Below are 25,486 nucleotides of genomic sequence, written 5' to 3'. Positions count from 1 at the left end.
TCCAAATCCTGAGCTGCTATTGTTAAAGGTCAACTTTGTTCTGTGGAATAAATAAGAGGGTAAATAGGCTCACAGAGGCAGCAAAGCAGAGGATTTCTGCCTCAGCCAGTCAGGTTACATTCCTCTGTATTATTAATAGACACTTTTATTATGCAATTCTGTTATCATAAGTTTTATTCATATTATTTCTGTTATAAGATTACAAAAAACTATTTTTCCATTACTGCATGGATATTTGGCCGCATCTCACTCCAAACCTGACTATATCTAAGAGAGCAGGAGACTATAGAAAACATGGTTTGTCATATGTGACAGGTCAGACCTACATGCTCCAAAAATCATGCTTTAAAGCTCCTGTGAGGAGTTTTTTTGCTGGTTATGAAACAGACTGAAATTTATTCTGAAGACTCTATATGACCTACAAAAGCAAACCAGACCATCAGCAACAAGATTGATTATTTATATATAGTTATTTGTAATGCCTGGAACGGCTGGTGGGGGGTAGGTGTCAGACAAAGCAATTAACTGCACGCTGCCTTTGTTTACATTTTCCAGGGCAAACATTTAAAGTGAGTGATACATGTGACTGTTAAAGAAAGCAGGATGAGATTTTCTGAGTGCTTAAAAACCACCACTTAAGCATGTACAGGACAAAATCAGCAAAGCGATAAGAGGTACAGCTTGTCCACAGGGGGCGCCAAAATCAACACTAACCAAAAGTTCCTCACAGTAGCTTTAACTACACTACTTGTATCTGACGTAGGCACATCATGCTGCTAATTTTAGCACAAACTTGTTTCATTTCATGTGAACACCCCTCTGCATCCTCCCCTAGCAGTCTATTCAGTCCTTCTCCAATCCCACTCTTACACAGCTGTGCCTGAATTATTCACAACAGCCCCAGTTTTATGACCTACATCGAAGCCCAGACTACAGCTCGCAGGCCGTCTTACAACTCATAACTGGGAAGGTGACAATGTTCTCAGTGGGCATGTCTTCCTGAACCATTCATCATTTCATGTTAGTCTGTTCTTTTCTGATTAAGAGAGCAAACATGGCTGCCTCAGGGTTACATGTATACGCCTTTTTTTTGCAGAACTGTGGCATTGCATTGTAAGGCTTCAAGTGGACATGGACTCTTACTATGGCTTTAGTTATTCATGCTGCTGCTTGGTTCTCTACAGTTGATGTTTTTATCACTTGTGTTTTTACTCTGTGCAGCTCATCAGTCTGCACTTCACATCCTGTGGGGAGTCCAAAACAAATTTCCCAGTGGGGATGATTTAAGTCTTTTTTATGTAATGTTACGTTCTCTTGTTGTAATAAATCTACCAGCTGACGATAAAATGCTATAAAATATAGACAATATTCAGAAGAATGTATATATATAGTTATTCTTTGTGTTATATGGTGACAGTTCTTTGAATCAACAACCTACCTTGAAGAAGAAACCACGACAAATCTTCTGTTCGCAATCCGAGCCCTCCACGTTACTCTCCTGCGTCTCCAAATCATCATCGAGTGTCAGATCCTCCAGCGGCTTCACGACTGACAGAGGAACCTCAATCAAGTTGCTCTTGACTTGGCCCGAGGCATCCGGCTGGGGAGGAATATCTGTGGGTGCTACCGTGAAGGTCTCAACCACAGGGTGGGCCAGAACCTCAGGGAATGATGACTCTAAGGTGGGTTTGAGATTTGCAACCGACGTCTGTGCTTTCTGGTCAGCTGTTTCCACGCCAGTCGATTGGCTGTGAACCTGTGTTTCAGCGTCTGAATCTACTTCTGTTTGTTCTTGTTTGTTCTGCAGGCTGGGAGAGCTGGGGCGTGTGTTTGCTACACATATATTGGCAACCCCCCTTTCTGGGGAAAGGTGCGACTCCGTCTCCTTGCTTTTATCTGTATTTGAGGCTACTTGTGCTGGATGTGCAGTCGCTGGTTTCTCCCCCATGTAAACAAAGGAACTTGCCAGGGGCTGGCAGGGAGAAAATCGGCGTAACCTGGGGATGCTATCGACAGATTGGGGGGCAGTCAGGACTCGATTGTAAGGAGCAAGCTTTAGTTCATTGGGACGGACGGTGCGAGGATTGCGTGAGTGAAAGGAGGCAGATTTGCGTTTGATGCTTGTTGGAGAACGGTGGGTGGAACGAGGGGAGTCAGCTGGAGAAGAAGGTCCTGAGGATCGCGTGACGGCTCCCACGCGGCCGTGTTTTTGTGGCGATGGGTTTGTATGTGGGGGAGGGATGACCCACGCTTGCTGATGCTGTTGTTCCCTCATGGCCATAATCACTTCCTGCTGCTGAGCCAGTCGCTGCATCTCAGTCTGAAGGAAGGCTAGCGAATGGTTGAGTTTCTCTATAGAGTGCGTGTACTCGGTGAGATCTACCTCCGTTGGCTGAGCATGGCTCTGCCCACCTTCCTCTCCTGCACAAGGCGACTTTGTCCAGCAGGAGGATACGCCGCTTTGCTCTGCCCCATCAGGTGTGTCTGCCTTGCTCCTCCCAAATTTAAAGGTAGGACTTGTGCTTGCTGCCTTGCCCTCTCCATCAGTTTTCCCTCCTTCCTCTCCACTTGCAGCACCATCTCCTTTTCTCTTTACCACGTTGAGAAACGCTGAGTGGCCCATCTTTTGCCGATGCCTCGTAAATGCGGCCTCGACTTTCTTTTTCTGTGCTTCGATGGCTTTGCGTTTCTCCTCTAGCCTCATCCTCAGGTGTACCATCTCTGTAGCCATGACCTGAGCGGGGTCATTGGGTGGGAGTTGTACAGGTGTGGGCGATGCTTGAGCAGTGATGGGCGGTGGGGTTTGTTGATGGATAGGGCTGTGCTCGGGGGTTGGGGCCCAAGAGACGGATAATGGGAGGCAAAAGTCAGAGCCCTCAGGAGTGGTCTTGAGGGAGCTGCTGCTGCATCTCCCTGAGTCCGGCGCTGATGGATTATGCTTCTTCAACTTCTGTTCGGCAAAGCTGGTCATCTTCACTCCACAGGGGGATTTGCCCTGACTGCTTGGGCAGGGGCTTGGCGTGTCCATATCAAGGTCCATGTTCACAGAGCAGTCCTTCAGAGAGGAATCCTCATCCAGCATGTCCTCTGTTCGGATATGGATGCCGGTGTCCACCTCTGTGGTGTCTGTGGTGCTCAGAGGCCCTTTGGAGTCCGACTCTGACACTGGCTCTAAGACACCAACACCAGGCCCGTGGTCCTGACTGTGCAGAAAGAACCCGTTGTTGATCCCCTCCACTGGGGGCCTACTTGGGCTGTGGATAATCTGGAGGGCTTCCTCAATGGAGGGAGTCGTTGCCATTAGACTTCCATGCCCGTTGGGGAACGCTCGCCTGCTGGGCTCCACACCAGCCAGGCTGTCCGGGCAGCCCTCCTCTTCAATACCGACACTCTGCCCGTTTACTGGTTGAAAGGACAGGTTACGCTTCATTCCTCGGGGCAGGTGCTGGACCCTGAAGCCAGAACCATCATCAGTGCTGACCGACCTGACCATGCCACGCGAGGAGGACAGAGAAGCGGGACCAGCGTCCTCTTTATCAAAGGGGATGTCGAAAGATACTCCGTAAGGCCCAGACCTTAAACGAAAAACATACTTAAGACATCTTCTAAAACTTTTTGTACTTCTAAAAAGGTTATTGGAAGTCTTAATTTCAATGGGATAAATATTTATATCGGGGAGAGGATATTTTAATAAGCAGCTCATGAACAGAACAGCCAACCTTTTCTCTTTGGGCCAGGTGCCAAGGTTGCCATCGACAAAGGACATTGAGGTTGACCTCTTGATCTCTCCTGGAGGACACATGAAGGCAAAAAATAAATAATCAGAATCAAAACAGGTTTTTTTTTTTACAAGAAATAATGTTTTGATATTCATACCAATTACAACAATTATGATAATAAACAAACAACAGACAAACACCAAAATAAATCACCTGAGCTCCGAGGCTGCGGTCGGAGCGGCAAACTAGAGAATACAAGACACAAAATCAGTGAGGCTACATACGGTACACATGGTAACTTATATTGTTATTGTCCTTTTCAGCTTCAGCTTTTCCACATACTCTTATTTGTCTTAGTCAGTCCCAAATATTCACCCCTGCTGGCCACCAACCAATATATACTGTTAGCCAGCGAGCAACTCTCATTTAGAAGTGATAATCAGAATCAATCTAATGTCTTTCTGATGCACTTTTAGAGGTGCACGTTTCACTTTCAAAACTAGCATACCTTGGTCTTTCAGGACTCGGGGGTCTTTCCATGAAGCTCCTCTTGGTTGCTTTGGAGATGGGGACGGATGGAATATTCTTCAACAAGGATGAGGGCTCTGAGATGACACAACAAAGAAGAATTCAGAAGATTCACTTGCACAGTACAGTTACTATTGAACTTTGACGGATGCTATGTGTGGTTAAAAGTTAAGACTTACCTGTGCCTTCGTTGTCCAGCATTCTTGGTTTCACAAAAGACGGCTTGACCACCTCAAACCACCAAAACAGCTCTGCCATGAACACCAGGTAGTTATTCTGTGGAAATATTCAAAAACAAAGAAGATTAAAAACATGACAGTGGGTCCACAATACCACTTGCCAGATGATGACATTGAACCTATTTCTCCAGCAGATGTCTCTGTTAACCCTTAAAGAGAGCCGGAGGTGATGAGTATGACTTGAATCTTCCAGTCTGCATATAAATAATTAACTAAATCACCAATGCTGCTCCATTTCACAGAGTATCCTCTAAAGAGAAAGATGCTTCATAGTTGAGCCTACAGTGGATTAATTCGCAAGAGTATCTTAATTAATCCTCTTTTTCAGCGAGGCATTTTCCAACAGATAGGTGACATTTTAATGAAGAATATTCAGTGTTTAATTCTATGTTAGCTTAGTGGATGTAAACAACATCACGGCTTTTCACTAGATAAGCTAATTTGCCACTTACGTAACGATGTCAGTAGTACCTGTGGTAGTAGAGAGGAGCGATTAACCCAATTCAATAATAGAGGTCAGTTATTTTTTACCGCTCTCGATCACTAGCCAACATCAATTAGATGGGGTAAGAAATTTTGATCTGATCTTTGCCACTGCTGTACCAGGTCGTGTCTACATCTAAATCAGGTCAACATAGAGTGGGTGGTGAAGCTGCTTAAGGACACTCAGAAATACCCGTCCCATGACATACATAGGAAACAAAGGAAAAATAAGTGACTATTACGCTTGTTCTTAAAGACCAAATGCATCTGTTACTGTTTAACTGAGTTAAAACTTGTAGCCCATCACAGATCTTTAACAAAAAACACCACATGGTTCAACCAGTTTTGCCGATTTTTTGTTGGCATCTTTGTCAAAACACTATTTTAAACCAGTCAAGATTTGTGCCATCGTGATTAAAATAAAAACATCTAACATGGGTCTAATTATCATGAAACTACTAAAAGAATGATTAAAATACCTCCCAATAAAAGCAACTTATTTTGCATTGTTCACTAAATCCAGCTCAGGCAGTTTTACTCCACTTTTTGTGTTGAAAGAATCAACATTTACCACATTATCACGCCAAATTGGACATATTATTCAGTGACCATGCTGACACACGTTTATAAATGCACATACATATGCAAAACGGGTGCGGTGAAGCAGGGACGACCTTGAGGAGAAACACGCCCCCTCCCCGCCCTCAGTCCACGGTACTCCAGACAAAGACATTGCTGCATGGCTCAGCTCTAAAGATACCTGATTCACATCATCAGCAACATTTCGCCCTACCATGCATACACCAGCATACTCACATACACGTTGTACATACACTCCTTTAGCCCCCCCAGCTGCAGCCCAAAAGCACATCAGGAGGGGCAGAGGCAATTAACACCAGTAACAGCGGTTTCCCTGGAGTGTTACTGCACCATTTTACACAGTTTGGACCTTTCTTTTGTTTGGCTAGAGAAGCAGAGCTGCAAAGGATTGTAGCTATTGAAGTAAGGAGACTTGTGAAGCTGTAATGCACATGGTTACAAAGTAATTTAAGTAAAGCAAAAACAATCAAATCAACAATTTTGTAAAAACACTGAACAGTTGCTTAGAACAGCTAGAGTTTTTCATTCAGTCAGTCAATTAAAACTTCTCCATCATCAAACCACACTTTCCTTTCTTCTAAACCTGGGGTTAAAAAGCTCTTTAACATTAAATTGCTAACAAAAAGCCAGTCAAGTACCATAGAGCTGGTTACCTTTCGGTGTGTTCAGCATGTGAAGTATTCCTCAATGGGTTAAGAAAAGAAAGAAGAATAAGAGTCAGAAAAAAAAGAAGGAAAGAAAGAAACAGAGAGAGACGTCTCCCATCGCTCGCCCAGCCGAAGATTGGTGGCAGAGAGCCCAACCTGACTTCCCTCTTCCCATCTGTCCCTCTGACTACTACAGACACACCAGGTGTGAGCGTGATCGCTTAATACCACCAGTCAGCAGTCGCACACACTCACACAGATCCTCACACAACCAACCACAGCACCACAAACCACCACTACGCTGAACTCCCGTCCCCGTCGACTGGCATTACTACCTTCTGCCGGATCTGCGGCGCTGCCAGATCCGGCTTTTTGCAGATTTGGAGTGTGGCAGTTTTAGGATGAAAACAGGAAACCTGATCTGTGATTACAAGAGGACAGTTCGGGGTTGCAGGAGGTTCGGCACAAACAGCCCACCCTGCGTTGAACCTGGCTTTTGCAATGTTTAAGGTTTGTATGCATACAAATGCACCCAGCAGGTCGCACATAAACAACCTAGGAATTACGCTATCCTACTCGGCAAGACACTACGCTAAGACGCACACTGAGCATGCACTGGGCATTAATGTCAACAGTCACTGGGCCAGAGGGTTGATTAAAGGATCTAGGTCCTGCTGCCAGCCAGACTCTCCAATCTGGAAAACCCACTCTCTTGACTTACAGCCAAGTTTATCAGGCTTCCCTGAGCTGCCTGGAGAAAACCCTGAACTTACATTACTTTAAAAAAGAAGTAAAATCTAAAGAAAAAAACTTAAATGGGCCACAAACACACTTCATACACAGCCTTTGGAGTCAGTGCAGAAGTTGATTAGAGGACATTATGACGCTGAAAAGAACCATCAGCACTTGAACGTCACATGATCCTCTTAACCTGCTGGTGGTCTAGGAACTGCAGCTAATCCTGGAGCAACACTCACTGCAAATCACTGTCAACTAATGACACAAATACTATGTTATTCAGTATATTTTAATCAAACAGAACGCCCAGTTTGTGTTTAATAAAGTCACAAACTTAAAATGTTATTTGGACTTTTTTTAGCTGTATCTTGCAGTGGAACATATCCGTCTTGGCTGATATCTAAAAGTCAAACTGTAGAGAAATAAACCAGCAGACATGAAGCCATCCTGAAGAGGCAGCTCATGAAGAAAGTCAGTGTATTATTGCCAACCTCAAGGCAACCTTTAAACCTCCTGGTAAAGAAGAAGCAAACGCTGGCAGAAGCCACAAAATGGTGAATGTCATGTCTCCTCCTCGGATCCACAGATGGTAATTTAGATGTGCTGTGAATTAATTAAATGAAGAGCCTTTAAATGGGAGAGGGTTGACATGATTTACTGGCCTGTTATCCATTAGGCTTTGGGGGTTGGTTACCGAAGGCTATTATGGAGACATACTAAATATGATGTTGACTAAACACAACGTACAAAACGTTGTGTATTATCTAGTCTTTTATGATGAGTCTTGTTTTACTTTGAGAGGGAAGGAAAGAGACGCTTAATTCTAGTGTCTTTATGTGCTGTCCTCTTTAAATTCAGACACAAAGAAGCCCAAGGAATCTGACACAGAGATGCCAGACAGACTGGTGTGTGTGTGTGAGAGACAGCGTGAATGAAGACACTCACTCAGCTGTCAAATGTTCAGGCAGGGAGGCTTCTCGCTGAATCCCAATTTTTCTACACATATAGAGTGATTTCTCCGGGTGGCTGATAATATCTATTAAAGTGTCTGTCCCACACAAGCAACAGTCTGGGCCGCATGTTTAAACTGAACCGAGCTATCTCCAGGATTTTCTTTTTTACATTACTGTCTTAAAGTCTTTCATGCTAAAGTAATAATCTGGAGGATTTTCATTTATAATAAACGTCTGTTCAGTCACTATCTATCGCCAAATGAGATAAAACAATGGTGAGTGAGCCTATGGCCCACTGATGAAAGCCTTTGCATTTGCAGTATTACAGACTGGGTGTCTGTGGAGACTTTTGCGGAAACAAATCACAAGCGGCGCCCAGTTAGCGACACATTTTCTATCACCCAGCAGTGGTTGGTCTGCCAGAGACGGTAGGCGGAGCTAAGCGGCTGCTTTTCCGGTCTCTGCAAGTGTTGCAAGTAAACTGTAATCTACTATGGCTGAACAAACAAAGAAAAGATCGATGACTACAGATACAACTTCAAAAATAAGTGAAAATCCAAAGAATAAGAACAAAATTTGACGCTCAGATGAAGGCAAACAGTCTAAAAAGAAAGCGACCGTCAGCGAGGAAAATCAAGAGTTACAACCGGAGCCAACCGTGGACGTCACACATGCAACGCTGTTTGGATATCTGGGAAGTGTGCTCCCGCAATTACCGTTTATCGCCATAGGTGCCGCCAAAGAGAACGAAACTGAGATCTTCGAGATTACAACTTTAAACAAGGAGTTGTACACTAAAAGGCATTTCTGACAAAAAGTATATAGGCATTTTTCAGGTAATTAATAGAAAATATATTTAATCAATCAATCGATAAATTAATTGGTAGATAGCATATAATGAAAATAATCCCAAGTAACAGCTCTGTTTAACATACATGGATGCATTTTTGTTGATTCTTGTGCAAAATATCCACATGATTCTGTCATAATTGAGAAATTTGCCATTATATACTTTTAACATCTTCCATCTAGGAAAACGTCAGATCGAATTGCATCTGATGGAAGAATTAGCACATGAACACTTGAAGCTAAGTGTGATATTCATCATGGTGTCTGTGCCTCTGTGTGCATGCTCCAGTGATGGGCATGTCTAAACACATCATCAAGTCAGTCTTCTGTCTCCTCTATACTCTCTCCAACTGTTTCAAACTCTCTGTTGGTGTTTAGCGTTATCGCTTGTCTCTTCTCTCCTTATTTCATTTCCTTCCACATCAACACCTCTCTCACGTCCTCTCCTCGCTAAATGTCTCGGCTCAGTCTCCATAATAAGGCCTCTATTAGCATGACGGGCCACGACATACACACACACACACAACATACTGCCTGGAAAGTGGGTCAAGGTTACTGAATCTAACTGGTTCTGTACGCGTGTCTGGCTGCACTGCTGCTCTCAGGCAATAACTCTGCACTGCTGGGATTTTAGTTTATCCCTGGTGAAATCAGTGTCAGCAAATACTGCTGGTATACGCGGCTTCACACCAGTCAATTCTTTCTTTTTTGATGCTGTGTGTTTACTGGATGTGTGTGAGCTTTGGGCTTGGACTTCTGCTGCTTTAGGGTGGCTCGAAAGTTGATGTTTACTCAGTTTGGACAGTCGATTGTTGTTTGTCCTTTCAGTAGCCTGTATTCAGCGTGTGCTGAGACAAACAGTTCTCCATCAGAGGACATGCTGAGGCAGAGTCAAAGTCATTCAGACACATCTTTTTTTTTTACTGCTTATGCAGCTCTCAGGCTAAGCACACTGAAATGGACACACCAAGGACAAATATAAACTTAAAGCACAAATGGAAAGTTCCACTAAACCACCAGACAAGTTGTGGTTTGTTGTGCTTTTTGTGTGGCGGAATAGTGACAGTTGCTGTTTTGGGATGTTGTGGGATTTGTGGACTTCAGCAGCTGCCGCAGCCATTTGATTCAAAGGATTTCTGCACCGACAAAGAAACACACATGAACGCAGCTAGAATGATGTGTTTAAGAGCCAACATAGACCCAGATTTAGCAAACTGATGAACTAGTTTCCCATAGATCCTTTAGCACAATATGGGCTATGAGCAAAGAAAGGCATAGGAGAAATTAAAGGACAGGAATAAGAGCTGTTCAATCTCGGATCCCATTGGCTGTAGTCTGACGACGATATAGCCTCTGGGGACAACAGTGAACATGACGGGCGTTTCTGGTTTAGCCAGCGGTTAGCGCTAAACGACTTCCTTTTACACGTGCTGCATTGTTTACAGAAAAAGAAAATGCTTTCCTTGTGATTGACTTTAATTAACGGGTCTTACCTTTGCCGAAATTTTAACATCATGATGCAGAGTTGCAACAACTAAAAAATGAAGCTTTGTCAGGTCTGTCCTCAAGAGGAGAAGAAAACTACTTTTAAAATGCTCGTTTGCTGAACGGAGGTCGGAGCGATCATTTCTGATGCATTCAAGGAAGTCGGGAAATCTGAACGCTGAACGGCTTTCGTGACACAGCGTCAAGGAAATTTACAAGTTGAATTTTAGATCTAGAACAGATTGTTGGCTGTTAGCATGTCTGTTTGTAGAGATAAATAAGAAGCTAAATCGTCGTCAGATGACGCTGATGGGAGCCGGGATGTCATTACGGCGGATTATGTTCGCTTGCTTTTGCTCTCCTCACGGACTGTTTTTCCTGCATACGCCGCAGCCTGCTGATACGTGATTGGTCAATATTCCTCGGACTACAAGCGTACTACAAACGGAAACCAGAACACTCATCTTCCCCAAAATCCTTTCTATGTTCTTCTTTGGGCCAGACAGCAATCCAGCATTGTACAGTACTTTTACAATACTTACAGTATTAGGGCAAGGAGAGAATATACTTTAGAAAACAAACCAAAGAAGTGTCTACTCCATTTCTTTGACAGAAGCACTCCCCACTTTCATATACTAAGAATTTGCAATCAATAATGTCACATCAGCAGCTGACAGCCTCGAAACTGCAAACACATTCACTAACAGATGTGACACTGGCATTAGAAGAGAGGTGTGAGGACTGGAGGATGTGCAAACAAGGCTCTGAGTAAGAGAGAGAAGAGGAGTGAGTCAGAGAGAGACAAAGTATGATAAGAGAAAATAAGTAAAATCTCATAAAGTCAGAATGAAACACAAGAAATGAAGAGGCAAAAGAAAGGAAAAAGAAACAGAGAGGAAAGGAAATTACGAAAGAAAGAAAGGAAGGGAAATCAAAGAAGGAAATGAATAAAGAAAGACAAGGAAAGAGTGAAAAGACTCACACAGACGTGTAATGACAGGAGGGTGAGCGCTGCTCTCTAGGCCTGTGGTTGGTGAAGACAGATAGTTTGGATTGAATGGTTTTTCCACAGCGTGACTCACCACACGGGCCTACAGAGCTGCTCATTTGGCCTCTCTCACTGGATACCACAACATATGGTTTTCTAATCTGTATCGAAAATCCTCATGAATGAATGAGCGCACACAGGATTTGGAAACAATCCTTAGCATAAGTATAACTCTCAAGTATAACTAATTTTGGAAATGTTAAAGCTAAGATCTGACATGACTTCACGGTTTATGGAGAAGTTCACATGGGGTCTGTCTTTTTAAGATGGCACACACTAGGCACATTTCAAAGGCTAAAAGTAAGTAGTTCAGCAGTTTCAATTCTGACAGATATTTCTCCAAGACTGTAAAGACTCTTTCGACTGTACCGACTGTAAAAGCAATTTTCAGAGTGGAGAAGTGGTTTGTAGAGAGACGCTTTGGACACCAACCAAACAGGATCAGTATACACAGTAGTCACAATAAAAGCATCAAGTCCAGAGACTCCAGAGGTTTCTATTCAGTGATATGAGGCACATTTTTTCCCCCTAGAATAAACTGGAATACTTTATCATCTTAAAGGGCTAGTTCGTCGATTTTCAACCTCAGTCCTATCATGCTCTGTGCCTTTGGCAGACGCTATCCGCTTCTAAAAATGGGCCCTGGAAAACCTTCGCCAGACTAGGTAAAACACGTCATCTGGCGGAGGCCAGGGAGTTTGCTAAACTACACTTCCTCAATCTAGGATGCCCGCCTCCGATGTCATGTCTCGTTCAAAATCGTTTAATTTAAATGTCCTTTACAAATTATTTTCTGTACATTTGGACAAGCAAAATTCCACTAAAACGTCTCAACGAAATAGAGGTTAGTCAAACCAACATCCACTGACTGACCGAACCACCAACATAATGAGTTTTATACAGAAGTGCACCCAACCTCGGTGCTGAATGCAGCCAGGTGTGAGGCGTACCTTGATGGTGGAGGAGGCGTAGAGCATGTCCTCCAGGCTGAAGTGGCAGCAGCTGCTCAGGTTGTCCTTGCAGAAGTCCTGTATGAGCTGCACGTTGTAGAGCCGGTCGGCCAGCGTCATGTTGTCCTTCAGGCACACATCTGGGAGAGCAGAGGGAGCCATCGGGTGTCACAGTCAGTGTGACGTCAATGTGGATTTGATGATTGAAGGGGCTCCGGTTCTAACTGCTTGTTTTTTGTTGAGCGTTACGTACTATGTTGAGGATGTTTTAGGATGGACCTGCTTATATAGGTTTTTAAATGACTGACCAATCAGGACAGGGGATTGCGTGTCATGAACCTGTGGGTGGAGCTGTGAGTTAACACATTTAAAGAGTCATTGATTGAGTGTGATCGATCTTCCTGAATGATTGTTTTTGTGTCTTTGTTGTTGGCCTACTATAACATTCATCAACAAAGTGATGTGATTATGTGGCATCTTTTGTTTGTGTCTGTCATCATTGATCTGTTGAGTGAGTCATTCAGGGGCAGGAGACTAAATGAGACACATTGATCTCCAAGCTCTGTGACTACAGGTTTTTCAAAATAAAATATAAACTCTTTTTCACACTAAACATTTGTGAGAGATAACCACAAGTGAAGCATGTACAAAGTTAAAATGTGTGCATAACTCAGCTGTTAAATAACCAAATACAGATTTTAACTGTAGTTTCAATTTGCAGCAGCAGTTAAAGGGCCAGAAACATTTTAGCACATTATTTTGATGAATCTATGGTAAACAAAGGTCTTATTCTCTTGCTGATAAATTATTGTCACTTTGTGTTATGTTGCAGGACCTCCAGACATCCGGCTCCTTACCTACACACACGACTGTCTCCTCAGTCTACATTAACTGTAAGCTCTTACCGTCCAGTGGTAGCAGCTGAGGGCAGTAGAAGTGCAGCAGAGCACCCAGAGCCGAGCCGTCCGTGCTGTCTTTCAGCAGGTTGTCCACAGGAGGGATCCAGGGAACGGGCTGGGTCGAGGTCTGCTCCTTCCTGTAGCGAGCCTGCAGAGCATGAAATACATGTCTATAAACCACACGTGCGTTGTGCAAAATAACGCTCCCTTCATATATTATCTTGGGCCAAACTTATTCTCGTGTTTCTTTTTTCAATCATTATTTACGGCTGCAAACTGCGTCTGTCTCTTTAAAGCAGCAACAGCCACTTTAGAGCACATCAAGGCTTCATTAGTTTAACTCATGTGTGAAGGTAAGTGAATGATTCTGGAGCCGAACAGCGTGCGTAGTAAAATGGTTCAATTGTTGTAAAGGAACAGAGAGAGTGAGCCCACTGAGAGGGAGCAAACCACCACTGTGGTAAATATCAGTGTTGCACCGAGGCAACTGAGGCGACTTACTGATTATTCTAACAGATGTTGAGATCTTTGTTAGTCCTAGTTGCATAGCATTAAATAACTATTCTCTGCATGTTAGGCGTTTCTTATTCAACTTAAATATGGTGTATTTACAAACTATAGTCTTTATGAAAACTTTTAAAACTGACATATTAATGTGCCTGTTTCTTTTTAAGCACAGGGACTGTGATTGCAGCGCTTCGGTTTGAATATAAAGCTGACTCTCTCCTAACAGACACAATGTTAGAGGAGGTCTGCAGTGAGAACTGGCACAGGGACTCGGAAACAATTTCATGCCAAATGCTCTCAGACATCCCATCTCTGAAATGAAAATGTAATAAAATTAAGCTTTTTAATTTATTTTTTTTGTGTGGCTAATCCCTCAGGAGCTCTTCAGTGATTCCACAAGGGTGAAACACAAGGACGTGCGTCAGACAATCTGAGCTCAAACACACAAATTCCTATTGTCTGTACATCATGGACTTATATACACGTAACCTTATACTTAAGTTCATAAAGACTGAAGAGAACAAAGAGCAACTGATTTGTAATTTGATTAACACTCTGATTTATCATCACTGCAGCTACCTTTTCATAACGTCTGTTCATATTTATTGCTGTGCAGGGAATCACATGGACCCGGCACAAGGGAACGCTTGTTAATAGAAACCGGTGAAGAGAGAGAAAAGCTGTGTTTATGTAACAGTGCGGTCACAGGTTGTTGCACACATGTGACAAAATGATGGCAGTGAAGACAGAGAGGGGCAGGAAGGGATGAGAGACGGTCACTATGGATACGAAGATGAAAGAGCAAAGCACTGATTAGTTGACTTACAGGCACAAGCTTCATGTACCACTTGGTTGGAGACTGCAGAAGCACAGGAAAAAAGACAAAAAAACAACAACAGAGACATACCTGTTAGTGAGATTAGTTTGTAATGCGATTAGTTATAAAAGGAAAGACATGACAGCAGCTGCGGGATCAAAGGAAGGGAACCTGTGTGTCACTGAGCGGGCAAGAAAAGACGCCCACACAACCTGAAATAAGCCTGAAATTCTGTTCGTCTGAGGCTTCGGCTTCTTATTCATCGATAGAAAAAGAGTTTAGTCACCCGCAGACCAAATATAGATGCTTTGGGGATCATAATTTCTCTCAAATGAAATGGATGATAGCATTTCAAACCCTTTACGAAACACGTACAAAACCAAAGACCTGTTTTGAAGCCTTAATAGAAATTACCCTGAGATTAAGGCGACTTACATCATTCACCTGAGACAGATATTATTAATGTTGCTCTGCAAGGACGCCTTTTCATCACTGCGGTCAGTTTTAGTGGTTTTACTTCTGAACATCTTTAAAAAAAATTTAAAGTGAAAACTCAAATGTATGTATCTTCTATTTCTCTTTAGATGTTCCTTATTTTTTAAAGATGATTTTCACCTTTATTTGCAGCAGTGGATTTGGACCTAGGGCAGCTACAGCAAGGACTGAAGCCTCTGTACATGGGAGGGACCACTCTACCAACTGAGCTAAATCGAAGCCCCTCTTTTGATTTTATAAAGGGACACTCTCTAATTTTAATATGTGTTTTAAATGTCCTTTAATCTCCACATTTCTTCTAACACTGAACTAGATGAGTCTTATAATTAACAAACACTGCAGGGCACCAATAAGAACTTTAAATGTATCGTATTGTCTCTTAAAGAGCAGCTCCAGTCATGTTTTAAGAAATATAAAATGCTTATTCTGCAAAATACGTTTAATTACCTTGTAAAAATCCTCCCAAGGCATCTCCTCCTTCTCCCTCATTAAAAAATTCCTTACTCTGCATAGGCCCCGCCCACTATGCAAATTACCAACCGCCCCCTCCGTCGCAAAAACAAAACACGTCTCTGCCATCGTTTAGTGGCAACTTGTTGAAACTTAGCTAGCTTGAAATGTAGTAATTAGTGAATGTGAGTTTGCTAAAATGACGATGATGGTTACAGCTGGCTCGCGCATCGCCGAAGTGGTTGCCATAGGTTACACATAATGATCTGCATAGCGTCACCCCGTCCGGTAACGGGATTGGCTCCTTAGGTTTGTGACGTCTCAAACCTGCCAATCTGAAAACGTGTTGTTCAGCCTGTCCTTGGTACACTGCAGTTTAAAAGCAGACAGGCCCAGCCATGGAGATGACTGCTTATGTTGTCCCTGATATGTCTTTAGCGCATGAAAAACACCACATGGAGATGTTTACAAGGTTAAACACTTGATTTTCTTAAATAAAAACCCTTAAGTAAAACAAATAACAATCTCACTGCATTAACGCAGCCAAACTGTCAGCCCTACCCTGACAATGTAAGCTGATTCCAAAAGAAGAGAGGCTTGCCTCAGTTAATAGATAATTCCCACACTGCCTAGAGAGGCATCAAAGAGCCAAATGTGAGTGCTGCTCAGAGTGGCTCTCAACTTCAAAGGGCCGCGACTCGTGAGAAAATACAGACGCCTTTTAACGAAACCCCCAAATAAATAATAAAGACAGAAAGTGGAAGAAAGGATCAGCTGTAAACGTGTTTTTTGGGGGGATTTTCCTGATGTGATTAATGGCAGAGCTCTCTGAAGGGTAATTTAAGTCAAAGGTTAGAGTTTGATTCTATCAGAGGATCACACTGATGTAATCTGATTTATATAACATTGGCTAATAAGTTGAATCCATTTGTCTGTTGTGCTGCAGGTAAGAAAATATAGCTCCATTAAAAGCTGTGAATCATCTGTAAAGAAATTTCTTTATTGGTGACAGAGAAGAATAATCTAATGCCTTACCTATGCTCCTACTCTGTGTCTATTTGTGTCCATGTATTTTAGCATTATATTTTTGTCTTGACATTATCACAAACACAAGCACTTCGATCCCTGGGCATTTGTCGTACCTCTGAAATTATTCTGATGCATGTCTTTGACTGAGATATCTGACTTCCTTCCTTTGTCTCCCCAGGCCAAGCACTCCCTAAAACATGACCTCATAAAGTCAACATCGACGTACGGGCCAAGTTGAACATTTGGTTGACAGGAGGGGAGCATGGCATGAGAGAGAGTGGATCAGACTTTGGGTTATGATCATTTCTCTGGCTGATATTGAAATGATTATCTATAGATCCAGTATAAACACAAATATAAGCAGCGAATATATATTCAAAATGACCCAACACATGTAAAACCCACCTTACTAGAACAATTACATATCTAAGCATGAAATTTCACTTGTTGTTTTGATCTTTTTCTTTCCTGTCCATTGTGTACATCCTGTATGTATGTGGTTTTGAAGAAGAAGAAGTCCACATCTTCTACTAAACGGCTTTTAGAGGGGTCAACCTGAATTTTTAATCTGAGAAAATGCTGGGTACACAGCTCCCGACTGTGCTGGCCCACTCTGAGGAAGGCGATGAAGGCTGTCTGTATCTAAAGAGATGATCTAAGACTGTGGGCTAAGCGGGGTCAAACACAGTCTAAAGTCTGTTATAACCAGCAATCAAACCCCCGGGGAGAGGCCTTCATCCATCATCCCCTTACGGAAGAGCACACACACACACAAACACACACATACATATTATAGTTATGTGTATGCACCCACACATTCACCCCGCCCATCTCCACTTCAATCATCCTGCGACTCTCCCTCTTTCCACCAAAGTTCACCCCGTGAAGCCCGACGTGTCCGGCTGAGCTGCAGCTCAGCTTCGGAAACTTAAAAGGATTAGTCCTCTCCTCTCTGTCCTGACGCTGCCTTTGCAGTGTCCCCACCCCCCACCCTAGCCGCCCTCCCAACACCACCCCCGCCCCCGGTTGCCGTACAGTAGATAAAAATAAAAACACACTGTTGCCCCGGTGAGCTCTTCTGTGTTGTCCCAGGAGGGTAAATCGTCTCTGTGAGTCTGTCTGAGACAGAGGCTGCCTGCGTGACTCACACTGCAGTCATCCTGCACAAACACAACAGGGGAGGTCTGGGCAGGTGGGGGGTGATGGGGGGATAGATGGAGCTGGTAGACATCAGCAAAACAAACAACAGAAGTGTTTTGCATATCGGTGCAGTTTGAGAAACTTTGTTTGCTGAGGTTCTTCTGTGTGTCTTTTCACTATGTTAATACGATGGCCATCACAAATGCGAAGGCTTATTACTGAAGAATTAATTAAACTTTTAGTCTAATCGACAGTTTGAATTGAGACTCAACTAAAAGTAAGTTGAAGAAAATGATTTCCTCAACTCATTTGGGGCCAAACAACTCCATTGTGAGGATGGTGCTAATTTCGTGTTGTGCAGCAGACAAAGGCACACTTGGGACAAAGCACAGCTTTGTTTGTCCTGCATGAAAAGGGGAATAAAATTAGTGATTTTCTCTGAGTCATAAGGAATTTAGATCACAAACATATGCTGCTATTTCTCTCAGAAAGTACTGCAACTGGGTAGGGTTTGGCCACTGCACAATTATACTGAATGTTTATGATCTGGGGGGTATTATGCTTATTTCAAGCTTCATATTTCACTCTGTGATACCTGTAGAGTAGCTTAGCATAATTTACACTAAAAAAACACTAATTTTTCTCACACTGGTCCCTTTAAGAAATCCTGTCCCTGCAGGCCCACTTTCTTCTGGTTGGCCAGCTCTCTGTGATGTCACAAAGTGCAGCGTGTAGAAAAAACTGTGTGAAACCTGGCATTCACAGCAGCCTGCAGACAGAGCTGAGGAGCCTGGGGATTACTCCAACATACATCTACCTACAGATTTGAAACTTCACCCATGTTTAGTCTAAACATCCAACATTGTAACATTATATATATGTCTTAAATGTGAAACAGCATAATACCCCCTCTTTAAAGGAGGAGAGGAGGTAAAGAGAAAGTCAAAGAACAACCGGATGGTTTTATGACCCCCCAGTAGAAGTTATGCTACCATAGCCATTTTAAAGACTGAACACTGAACACTAGCATTGATGCAAAGTCATTGTCATAATGTAACAACCAAGAGTGCCAGCAGTTATGCAACATCTCTTGTCTGACGCAGCAAGACCCTGAAGTTAGACACATAAAGTTAAAAAACTGTCCTGACTAAACAACATGCAGAGTGGCTTTAAAACGGGCCAATGCATTTTATTATTTAATCAAGTAATCACTTGGCTCAAATTTTACGACCACAATAAAATGCACAGTACTGTTCTGAATTTTTAAAACCATTTAAACCTTAAACTCTGCGGTGAAAAAACACAGACAGAAACAGAAACAGGATCTGTCTGTCTCAGCAGCTGCAGGCAGACAAACAGACTGATTAAAGTGTTCTTTAATTAATCTGAAAGCGTAGAACTGCAACATCCAATGACCGAAACAATGTCAGCCACAAGCAAGAGAAAGAGTCACCAAGAGGACACACAAACCCTACCCCACAACACACGCACCAACCCGTGTGAGCTGCCAAGGGTTAGGGATGATACTGGAGGGCCAGCTCGAGGGCTCGAGGGGCCAAACAAACAAGACACGTTAACTCATGAGCAGCAGTGCCACCTCAAGTGAGTCACTCAGGCGGTGTCAGGGAGACTACACTGTAACAAAAAATGTCAGCCGTTCAATATTGGCAAAAGTTTTCTGGTTCGACAAGCATTAAAAAGAGTCTGATGATGAAATGATGTGATGTCACTTATTTTGGACGCAACTGAGTATTCATGAGGGATAGCTGAGGCATGCAGTGCCGCGTCTGCACACTGACTGGTCGGATCAGCATCAAGCCGAGAGGAGTCTGCACGGCCCTGGGTCTGGGACGGGAACCACACACATGCACACACACACACACACACACACTGCTCCATTTCAACTCCCTGCAGGCTAAAACACAAAGGACAGAGTTTGCAATATTTTCCCTTAGGTAACCTGTCTGACTCTAAATATTTCTGCAAAGCAGCATCACTGGCGGTGTTGTGTCACTGTCTGGTGTCTGTGATGGCAAGGATGCATGGAAAGGAGGCATGACCCAGGAGAAGGGGCGAGGAAGGGAGTGAGGAGAGATCAAGGGAAATGAAATGAGATGCACAAAAGGAAGAGGAATTGCTGCTGATGAATGTGGACTGAAATCTCTCATGGTTATCTAACATGGGTTGAGGGGGCTCATGACTTTCAGGGGTGTTGCAAAAACCACGCAATGGTCACTTTTCTGTCTGGAAAACTGCTGGTGAAGCAGACTAAACGAAATGGATGTGAGTGGCAGAATCCAAGCATGAAGGGTGAGGCGATGACATGATGACATGATGACATCATCCACCTGCTCCTCTTCCCTGATCACAACTCTGCTGTGTCAGGGTGATAGGTAGGTAACGGTGACCCTCTCTTCTTGACTGGTTGCTCTAAATGGGGTCATAAGAATACTGCGACTAAATGCCGTTACATTAATGTCCACGACAAACTCATCATAATATAAAGACAATGCACCACTGAAGAGGCTAATTTCCATGAAGCCATAAGCATCTCTTGACCTTTTCTTGTACTCTGCTGGAGCACTCTCTGCAGCAAAATACAAAGTAAGAGTATTGTGTTATAAGGGTTTATTCTTCATGTAAAATGCTTCTGACTGATTTTACAAAATACAAAATAATCAAAGCAGAATTGTCAGCTGTGGATTTAGACTGAACTTTTTTAAACAACTTCTTTCTGCAGTAGCTTCACAGTGAAGTGCCACCCAGTCACTAAAAACCTAATGAAAGCATGGGCCTTGTTTGAATTAGCATGTTATGCTAACAAGTAGCTTCATAAAAGCTGCTCTAAATCTTTGTTTTTCTTTTTGATTTGATCAGAAATTCCTATTTATGTCAACAACAGCCCCTTTGCAAAGCATGATAACATGTACTGTATATTTCAAGCATGATACATTATGGACAGCATGTCTTCATGCAGCTCCATATAACTGCGTATCATTACACATGATAAGTAAAGCTTCCGACAAGTGGAGCTCAGAGGCATACCAACATCCAGAGTCCAACAAGTATATTACTCATTTCTCCATCTGGTCATGTGAAAATCATTGGCTGGTCTTAATGGAGTTAGTCTCTCTTCTCTTAACATGTGACTCACTACGGGCGGAAAATAGCAATTTGCTAAAACCCTGTGCAATACATCCCTCCTCGTTTTATATAAGGTTAATGTTCTTTGTGCATTGTCCCTGCTCAAAACATAACATTAAATTTGTGTTAGAATGAGATATTACTGAAACCCTTTTGAATATAAAAAGCTGAGATCATTACACTGCAAACAAAGATATGGAAACTGCTGCAATATCAAAATGATGTGTCAAACGGCACATTTTTTCTCAGCATTATTCACCTGCACAGACGCGCAAATGTCGGACTGAATGTGAAATTCATGCAACAAATACCTTTACATTTTTTAGCGAATCAAGTTGATTTATTTCTGCCACTGACTGAAGACACTATTCAGTGGAACGAAGTGTGAATGCAGTGTGAAGCTACAAAACCCAAACACAGATTACCCAAACGCACAACAGAAACACAGATAAACAGACACACCAAGCCGTCTGATGCTATTAGAAATCACTGCTCGAACTAGTGTCAGTTATACAACATATTTTGTCTGAGGGGAGCATCCTGAACATGGCTGACCCCACACTAAATGACTGCCCGCCTAATTAGACCAGATCTGCTGGTTAAGGGCACAAACAATGAAGCTTGTACAGCTGTGAGGGATGCAGCCTGGCATTACTTCTCTTTTCATTAAATAAACACAGACTGAGCTTTACATAAAGCTTAGACATATGTGAGGGAGATTTTCCTCGATGGTAGGGACTTTAAAGGCTTACAATCTGTTGAGGAAACCGGCCCCAGATATCAAAGCGACACAGTCGAAAGGAGAACGTTGTTTCAAATCTATTAAGTGGAGTCAACGATTTCGCTTGTTTGAAACAGTCCACAAACTGGTGTCATCTGTACGTGTAGTAATGTGTAGTTAGAGCGGTGTTGGGAGAAGGAGGGAAGAATAAAAACACCCACCCGAGGACTCCCTGCTGGCTCGTTGCTCTGCGTCTCCTTCTTCCTGTTCTCCTGCATCACAAAGTCCTTCAGATACTCGTTTACCTGAAAGAGACGACAAACAACTTTAAAATAAACTGAGCTTGAGAGAAAATTTATTTGGGAACAGACTAAGACTAATACTTGAGCTTAGTAATAGCCTTAAATTAAATGAGTTTTTCTCGTTTAAATTGAGGCTCCTCAGTTTATTGTGTAAAATATGATCCTGAAATGTATTTTTCAGATATGACGGCACAGTAACATCATTATTTAAAACATTATGGTTAACATAATGAAACCCATTCCCTGTGTTTCGTGTTAGTTTTCTATAAAGAAGTGTTTGGAAGGAGTTGTTTTTCTGACACAATTTAAATTTGACTTCAATCCAACTGAAAGCAAGTCGAGCGAAGTTAAATCGACTTAAATCTCACCCAATTTTGGATATAGTACAGTGTGTCTCCTTTAGTTCATAAGGATCAACTTAAAGCAGGAATCAGCTGTTGGGCTGGTGAATTTGGGACTTTCGGAGCATAAAGGGACTCCAGCAGAGAGCCATGTGTCTGACCAGTAGGACTCCATGACCACACCTGTTAACTATTGTGAGTGTGTGTGTGAAGCCTCGAGCTGGCTGCAGCCCAGAGTTCCTACTAGAAGAATGTAAACAGACGGGAGTCTGTAGCACTGTATGGAGGAGCAGGAGCCATCTGTGCATGCAGGCCATGTAGACAACCGCTTATACTTCATAAGTAGGCTGATTTTTCAAAGTCCAGGGCCCAAGTGTTAAACATTTTTTTGTGCATACACTGATGTTTTTTGTGAATTTAAGTGATACCCAAACAACATTCACCATCTGTAGGTCTGATAGATAGTTGGCTATGGTTTGCAGTGTATTCCCTGCTCTGCACTCTGTAAAGATTAGAATAAGGGAGTAGTTTGAGAAGTTGCTATAACCTTTGTCCACAGGGATGGACAAGATTGTCACAAAATGAAAGTTCTCTTACAGTAGCTTCAAGTTATGTCATTTAATTTTAATGAAATAGCTGCAAGACATGTTTGCTTATATTAACAGCATGCCTACGTCCGTCCTCGCTCTCTGACTCATGCAGTGGACCCTGTGTCTACCCACAACACAGGCAACCAAAAGAAACACAACAGTACCTTTAAAATCTAACCTAAAAAACATGTTTTACTTTGAAATATACAACTTGGAAAAAATGGGACAACCCCGACTCTATTATACCCGGGAGGATGTGCTCTCGTGTGCTGTGAGTTCACCTGCACATGTCATATGGTACAACCTCAGGGCATGAGGACAACGTGTTACACGTGTAACAGATTTGATGGTATTTAGGTCAGTGCTTTTCACTAATAACTTACAACCCCGCTGTGCTCTGTACAATTTCAGAGCTCAAACCCCATGAGCCAAACGTTGGAGAAATACCCCCGAGCTGGTATCTGCAATAAGTTGCGTATTGTGTGAGCTCCAGCCTGATCCTTGAACAGACCCTGAACAAGGTGACTTACCTCCAGTTTATGATTTTTTTTACAACCCCAATGGCCTATAGCGTAGCTTCTGTTCTTGATGTTACATAGTGATAGAAAAGAAAACCCCCGAACAATACTCACCTTGTTGATCCAGGTGGTCACTGCGTCCTCTGTGTCGTAAGGTGTCTCCACCTCGGGGTCGGAGGATGAATACTGACGGATGCAGGACATCACCTTCTCCACGCTCACCGTCTCCACCGTGTACGCCATCATCAGAGTGTCGATCATCGCCAGGTGAGCGCTCTGGAAGAAAGAACAGTACAGAGACAGATTTAGAGAGACAATTTACAGCTTTAATGTAAGCCTTACAGTCCTGAATCGTCAACTAAGAAGGTCAAACAAAGCTGGAATGGTCAAGGCATACAAAAATTGGAAAATAAGGGTAAGATAAGAGAGTAATAGATCAGAAAATGTGCCCAGTTTATTTCTTTGACACTAAATCTAAAGATAAGATCAAAGCACTTTTCTCTGAGAGGAAATGGACCATGACAGCGTTTTAATCTTAGTAAAAGATGTAGCTGTCCGACGGAAGTCTGATTACCTTAAAGGGCCAGTTCACCGATTTTTAACCTCAGTCCTATCATGCTATTATGGAGAGCTAATGCCTTTATGAAATTATGAAAAAAATGCAATTTCGCTCTGTGCCTTTGGAGGACGGTATCCGCTTCTCCAATGGGCCCTTGAAAACCTCCACCAGACTACGTAAGGCCTGGGAGCTTCCTCAATGTCCTTGACTGAAAAACGGTAGTATTTCACTCCAGCATCTCTCGCTGGGTCGTTTCTTTCAGGGGGAGGGACGCAATGCACGCTGGGTGTTGTAGGAATGTAGAATGGGCAAAACCACAAGCTGTTTGTACAACTTTCTCCACAGCTATGGCGCCAATTTCAAATATTATTGCTTTTATCGATTACAGAGAACACCAGCTTTGACTGACAGTGGCTTTTTCCAGGGGCGGACTGCTCCTTTAACAATACAAAGGTAACACAAAAAGCATTAAATGCATATTTTGGGTTACAGACAAAGACAAAATCCTGTATGGTCCACTGAGACAGAGAAAGAGACAGGAAGAAGCCTGTAAGAAGTGTTTGAACTACACTGTGAGTATCTGTCTGAGCAGGTAAAAGGAGCTAATTAATCGTAAAACTCTGGGACAGGGATACATCACTGCAATGAAAAATTTCCCTGAGGATTGTGAAGAGCGTTATAAGTCTTGTTTTTATTGTAAATGTGTAGATGTAAAAAGGAAAGTTAGATTGGATGTGAAGAAGTACACTGCATAATGTTTGAGGTGAGTGGGGAGCATTGAGGGGGCAGTGATTTATAGTATTGGATCAGGCCCCACGTCTCTGCTGTACTTCTGAGTCTTCAGTCAACATTCCCTCATGGCCGTTGCCCTGGAAACAAGAGCAATCATCCCTGGTTATGAGACCCACTTTGCTCAGAGAGACTGCTGGTCTTTGAGAGGCTTGAATAAGACATCTTCCTGACAACACAGTCCAATTAATAGAATATGGGTCCATTATAAGCTGCTCTGCTCAATGTTATCGCCGACTGGAGGGCTTTTATTTTGAGAAACTACAAATGAAAATCCATTCTTTGGACACAAAATAATAAACATTTGTACATTTAATTAAAAGAGAAGATACAAGAAATTCAATGACAATTAAACTATGAGTGCACAAGTTATAAACAATAATTTGAATACTGGGAACTAACATTAAGACGGCCTTATTGGTTAATCTAATGAGCTGAAGCAATCCAGTATGTTCTGATGCTGCAGCAAAAAGTCACAGGGAGGAGGTTGTGAAGTTGGATAAGTGTACACTGTATGACTTAGACACCAGAGACAGTTGTTCACTCGTCTTTGAAGGCTGGTGGCTAATTAGCAAATGCTAACAAGCTATGTTACATCATGAAACAGCTGCTACGTTATGAAAGGCAAGTTCAAAGAAGCGAAGAATAATTTGCATTAAATACATTATTTCTCCAGATCAGAACAGACAAATACAATGGCGTTAACTCTTGCAGAACTCCAATCCTTCAAGCTAAAGAATAAACATCTTTAAGTATAACACGACGTTGTCTTAACTCCACCATTGTGATGTAGCTAAGGCCTGTACAGATCCAGTAATCTGTGTATTTTAGCTCTTGGCTGCTACCTTTAGCTCCCTCTTTTAGCCAATGGAGGGAATCAAAGCACCAAATATTTACACTTGAGCAGCAGCTTTTTCCATGAGCTCACACAATTAATCAGCCCTAA

At 42.7% G+C, this 25,486-nt stretch overlaps 1 protein-coding gene across 1 annotated transcript in view; it reads right to left on the bottom strand.

The window, feature by feature from the left end:
• Positions 1 to 25,486, bottom strand: part of camsap2a (calmodulin regulated spectrin-associated protein family, member 2a) — a 52,522-nt gene that overhangs the window by 7,561 nt on the left and 19,475 nt on the right. Inside the window, exons 3-12 of the mRNA XM_069679713.1 lie at positions 23,307 to 23,468; positions 21,663 to 21,746; positions 14,472 to 14,504; positions 13,145 to 13,286; positions 12,240 to 12,379; positions 4,427 to 4,523; positions 4,228 to 4,324; positions 3,933 to 3,964; positions 3,720 to 3,789; positions 1,439 to 3,575 (exon numbers count right to left, since the gene is read on the bottom strand). Coding sequence (XP_069535814.1) covers positions 1,439 to 3,575; positions 3,720 to 3,789; positions 3,933 to 3,964; positions 4,228 to 4,324; positions 4,427 to 4,523; positions 12,240 to 12,379; positions 13,145 to 13,286; positions 14,472 to 14,504; positions 21,663 to 21,746; positions 23,307 to 23,468 — 2,994 coding nt within the window. The remainder of the gene's footprint in view (positions 1 to 1,438; positions 3,576 to 3,719; positions 3,790 to 3,932; positions 3,965 to 4,227; positions 4,325 to 4,426; positions 4,524 to 12,239; positions 12,380 to 13,144; positions 13,287 to 14,471; positions 14,505 to 21,662; positions 21,747 to 23,306; positions 23,469 to 25,486) is intronic.

The sequence above is a fragment of the Semicossyphus pulcher genome, unplaced genomic scaffold (assembly GCF_022749685.1).
Source record: "Semicossyphus pulcher isolate SPU_LCO1_2020_fin unplaced genomic scaffold, fSemPul1.0.p SCAF_4, whole genome shotgun sequence".
Lineage (NCBI taxonomy): Eukaryota > Metazoa > Chordata > Actinopteri > Labriformes > Labridae > Semicossyphus > Semicossyphus pulcher.
Note: the sequence above shows the minus strand (reverse complement) of the source record. Positions and strands in the feature narration are given on the sequence as shown.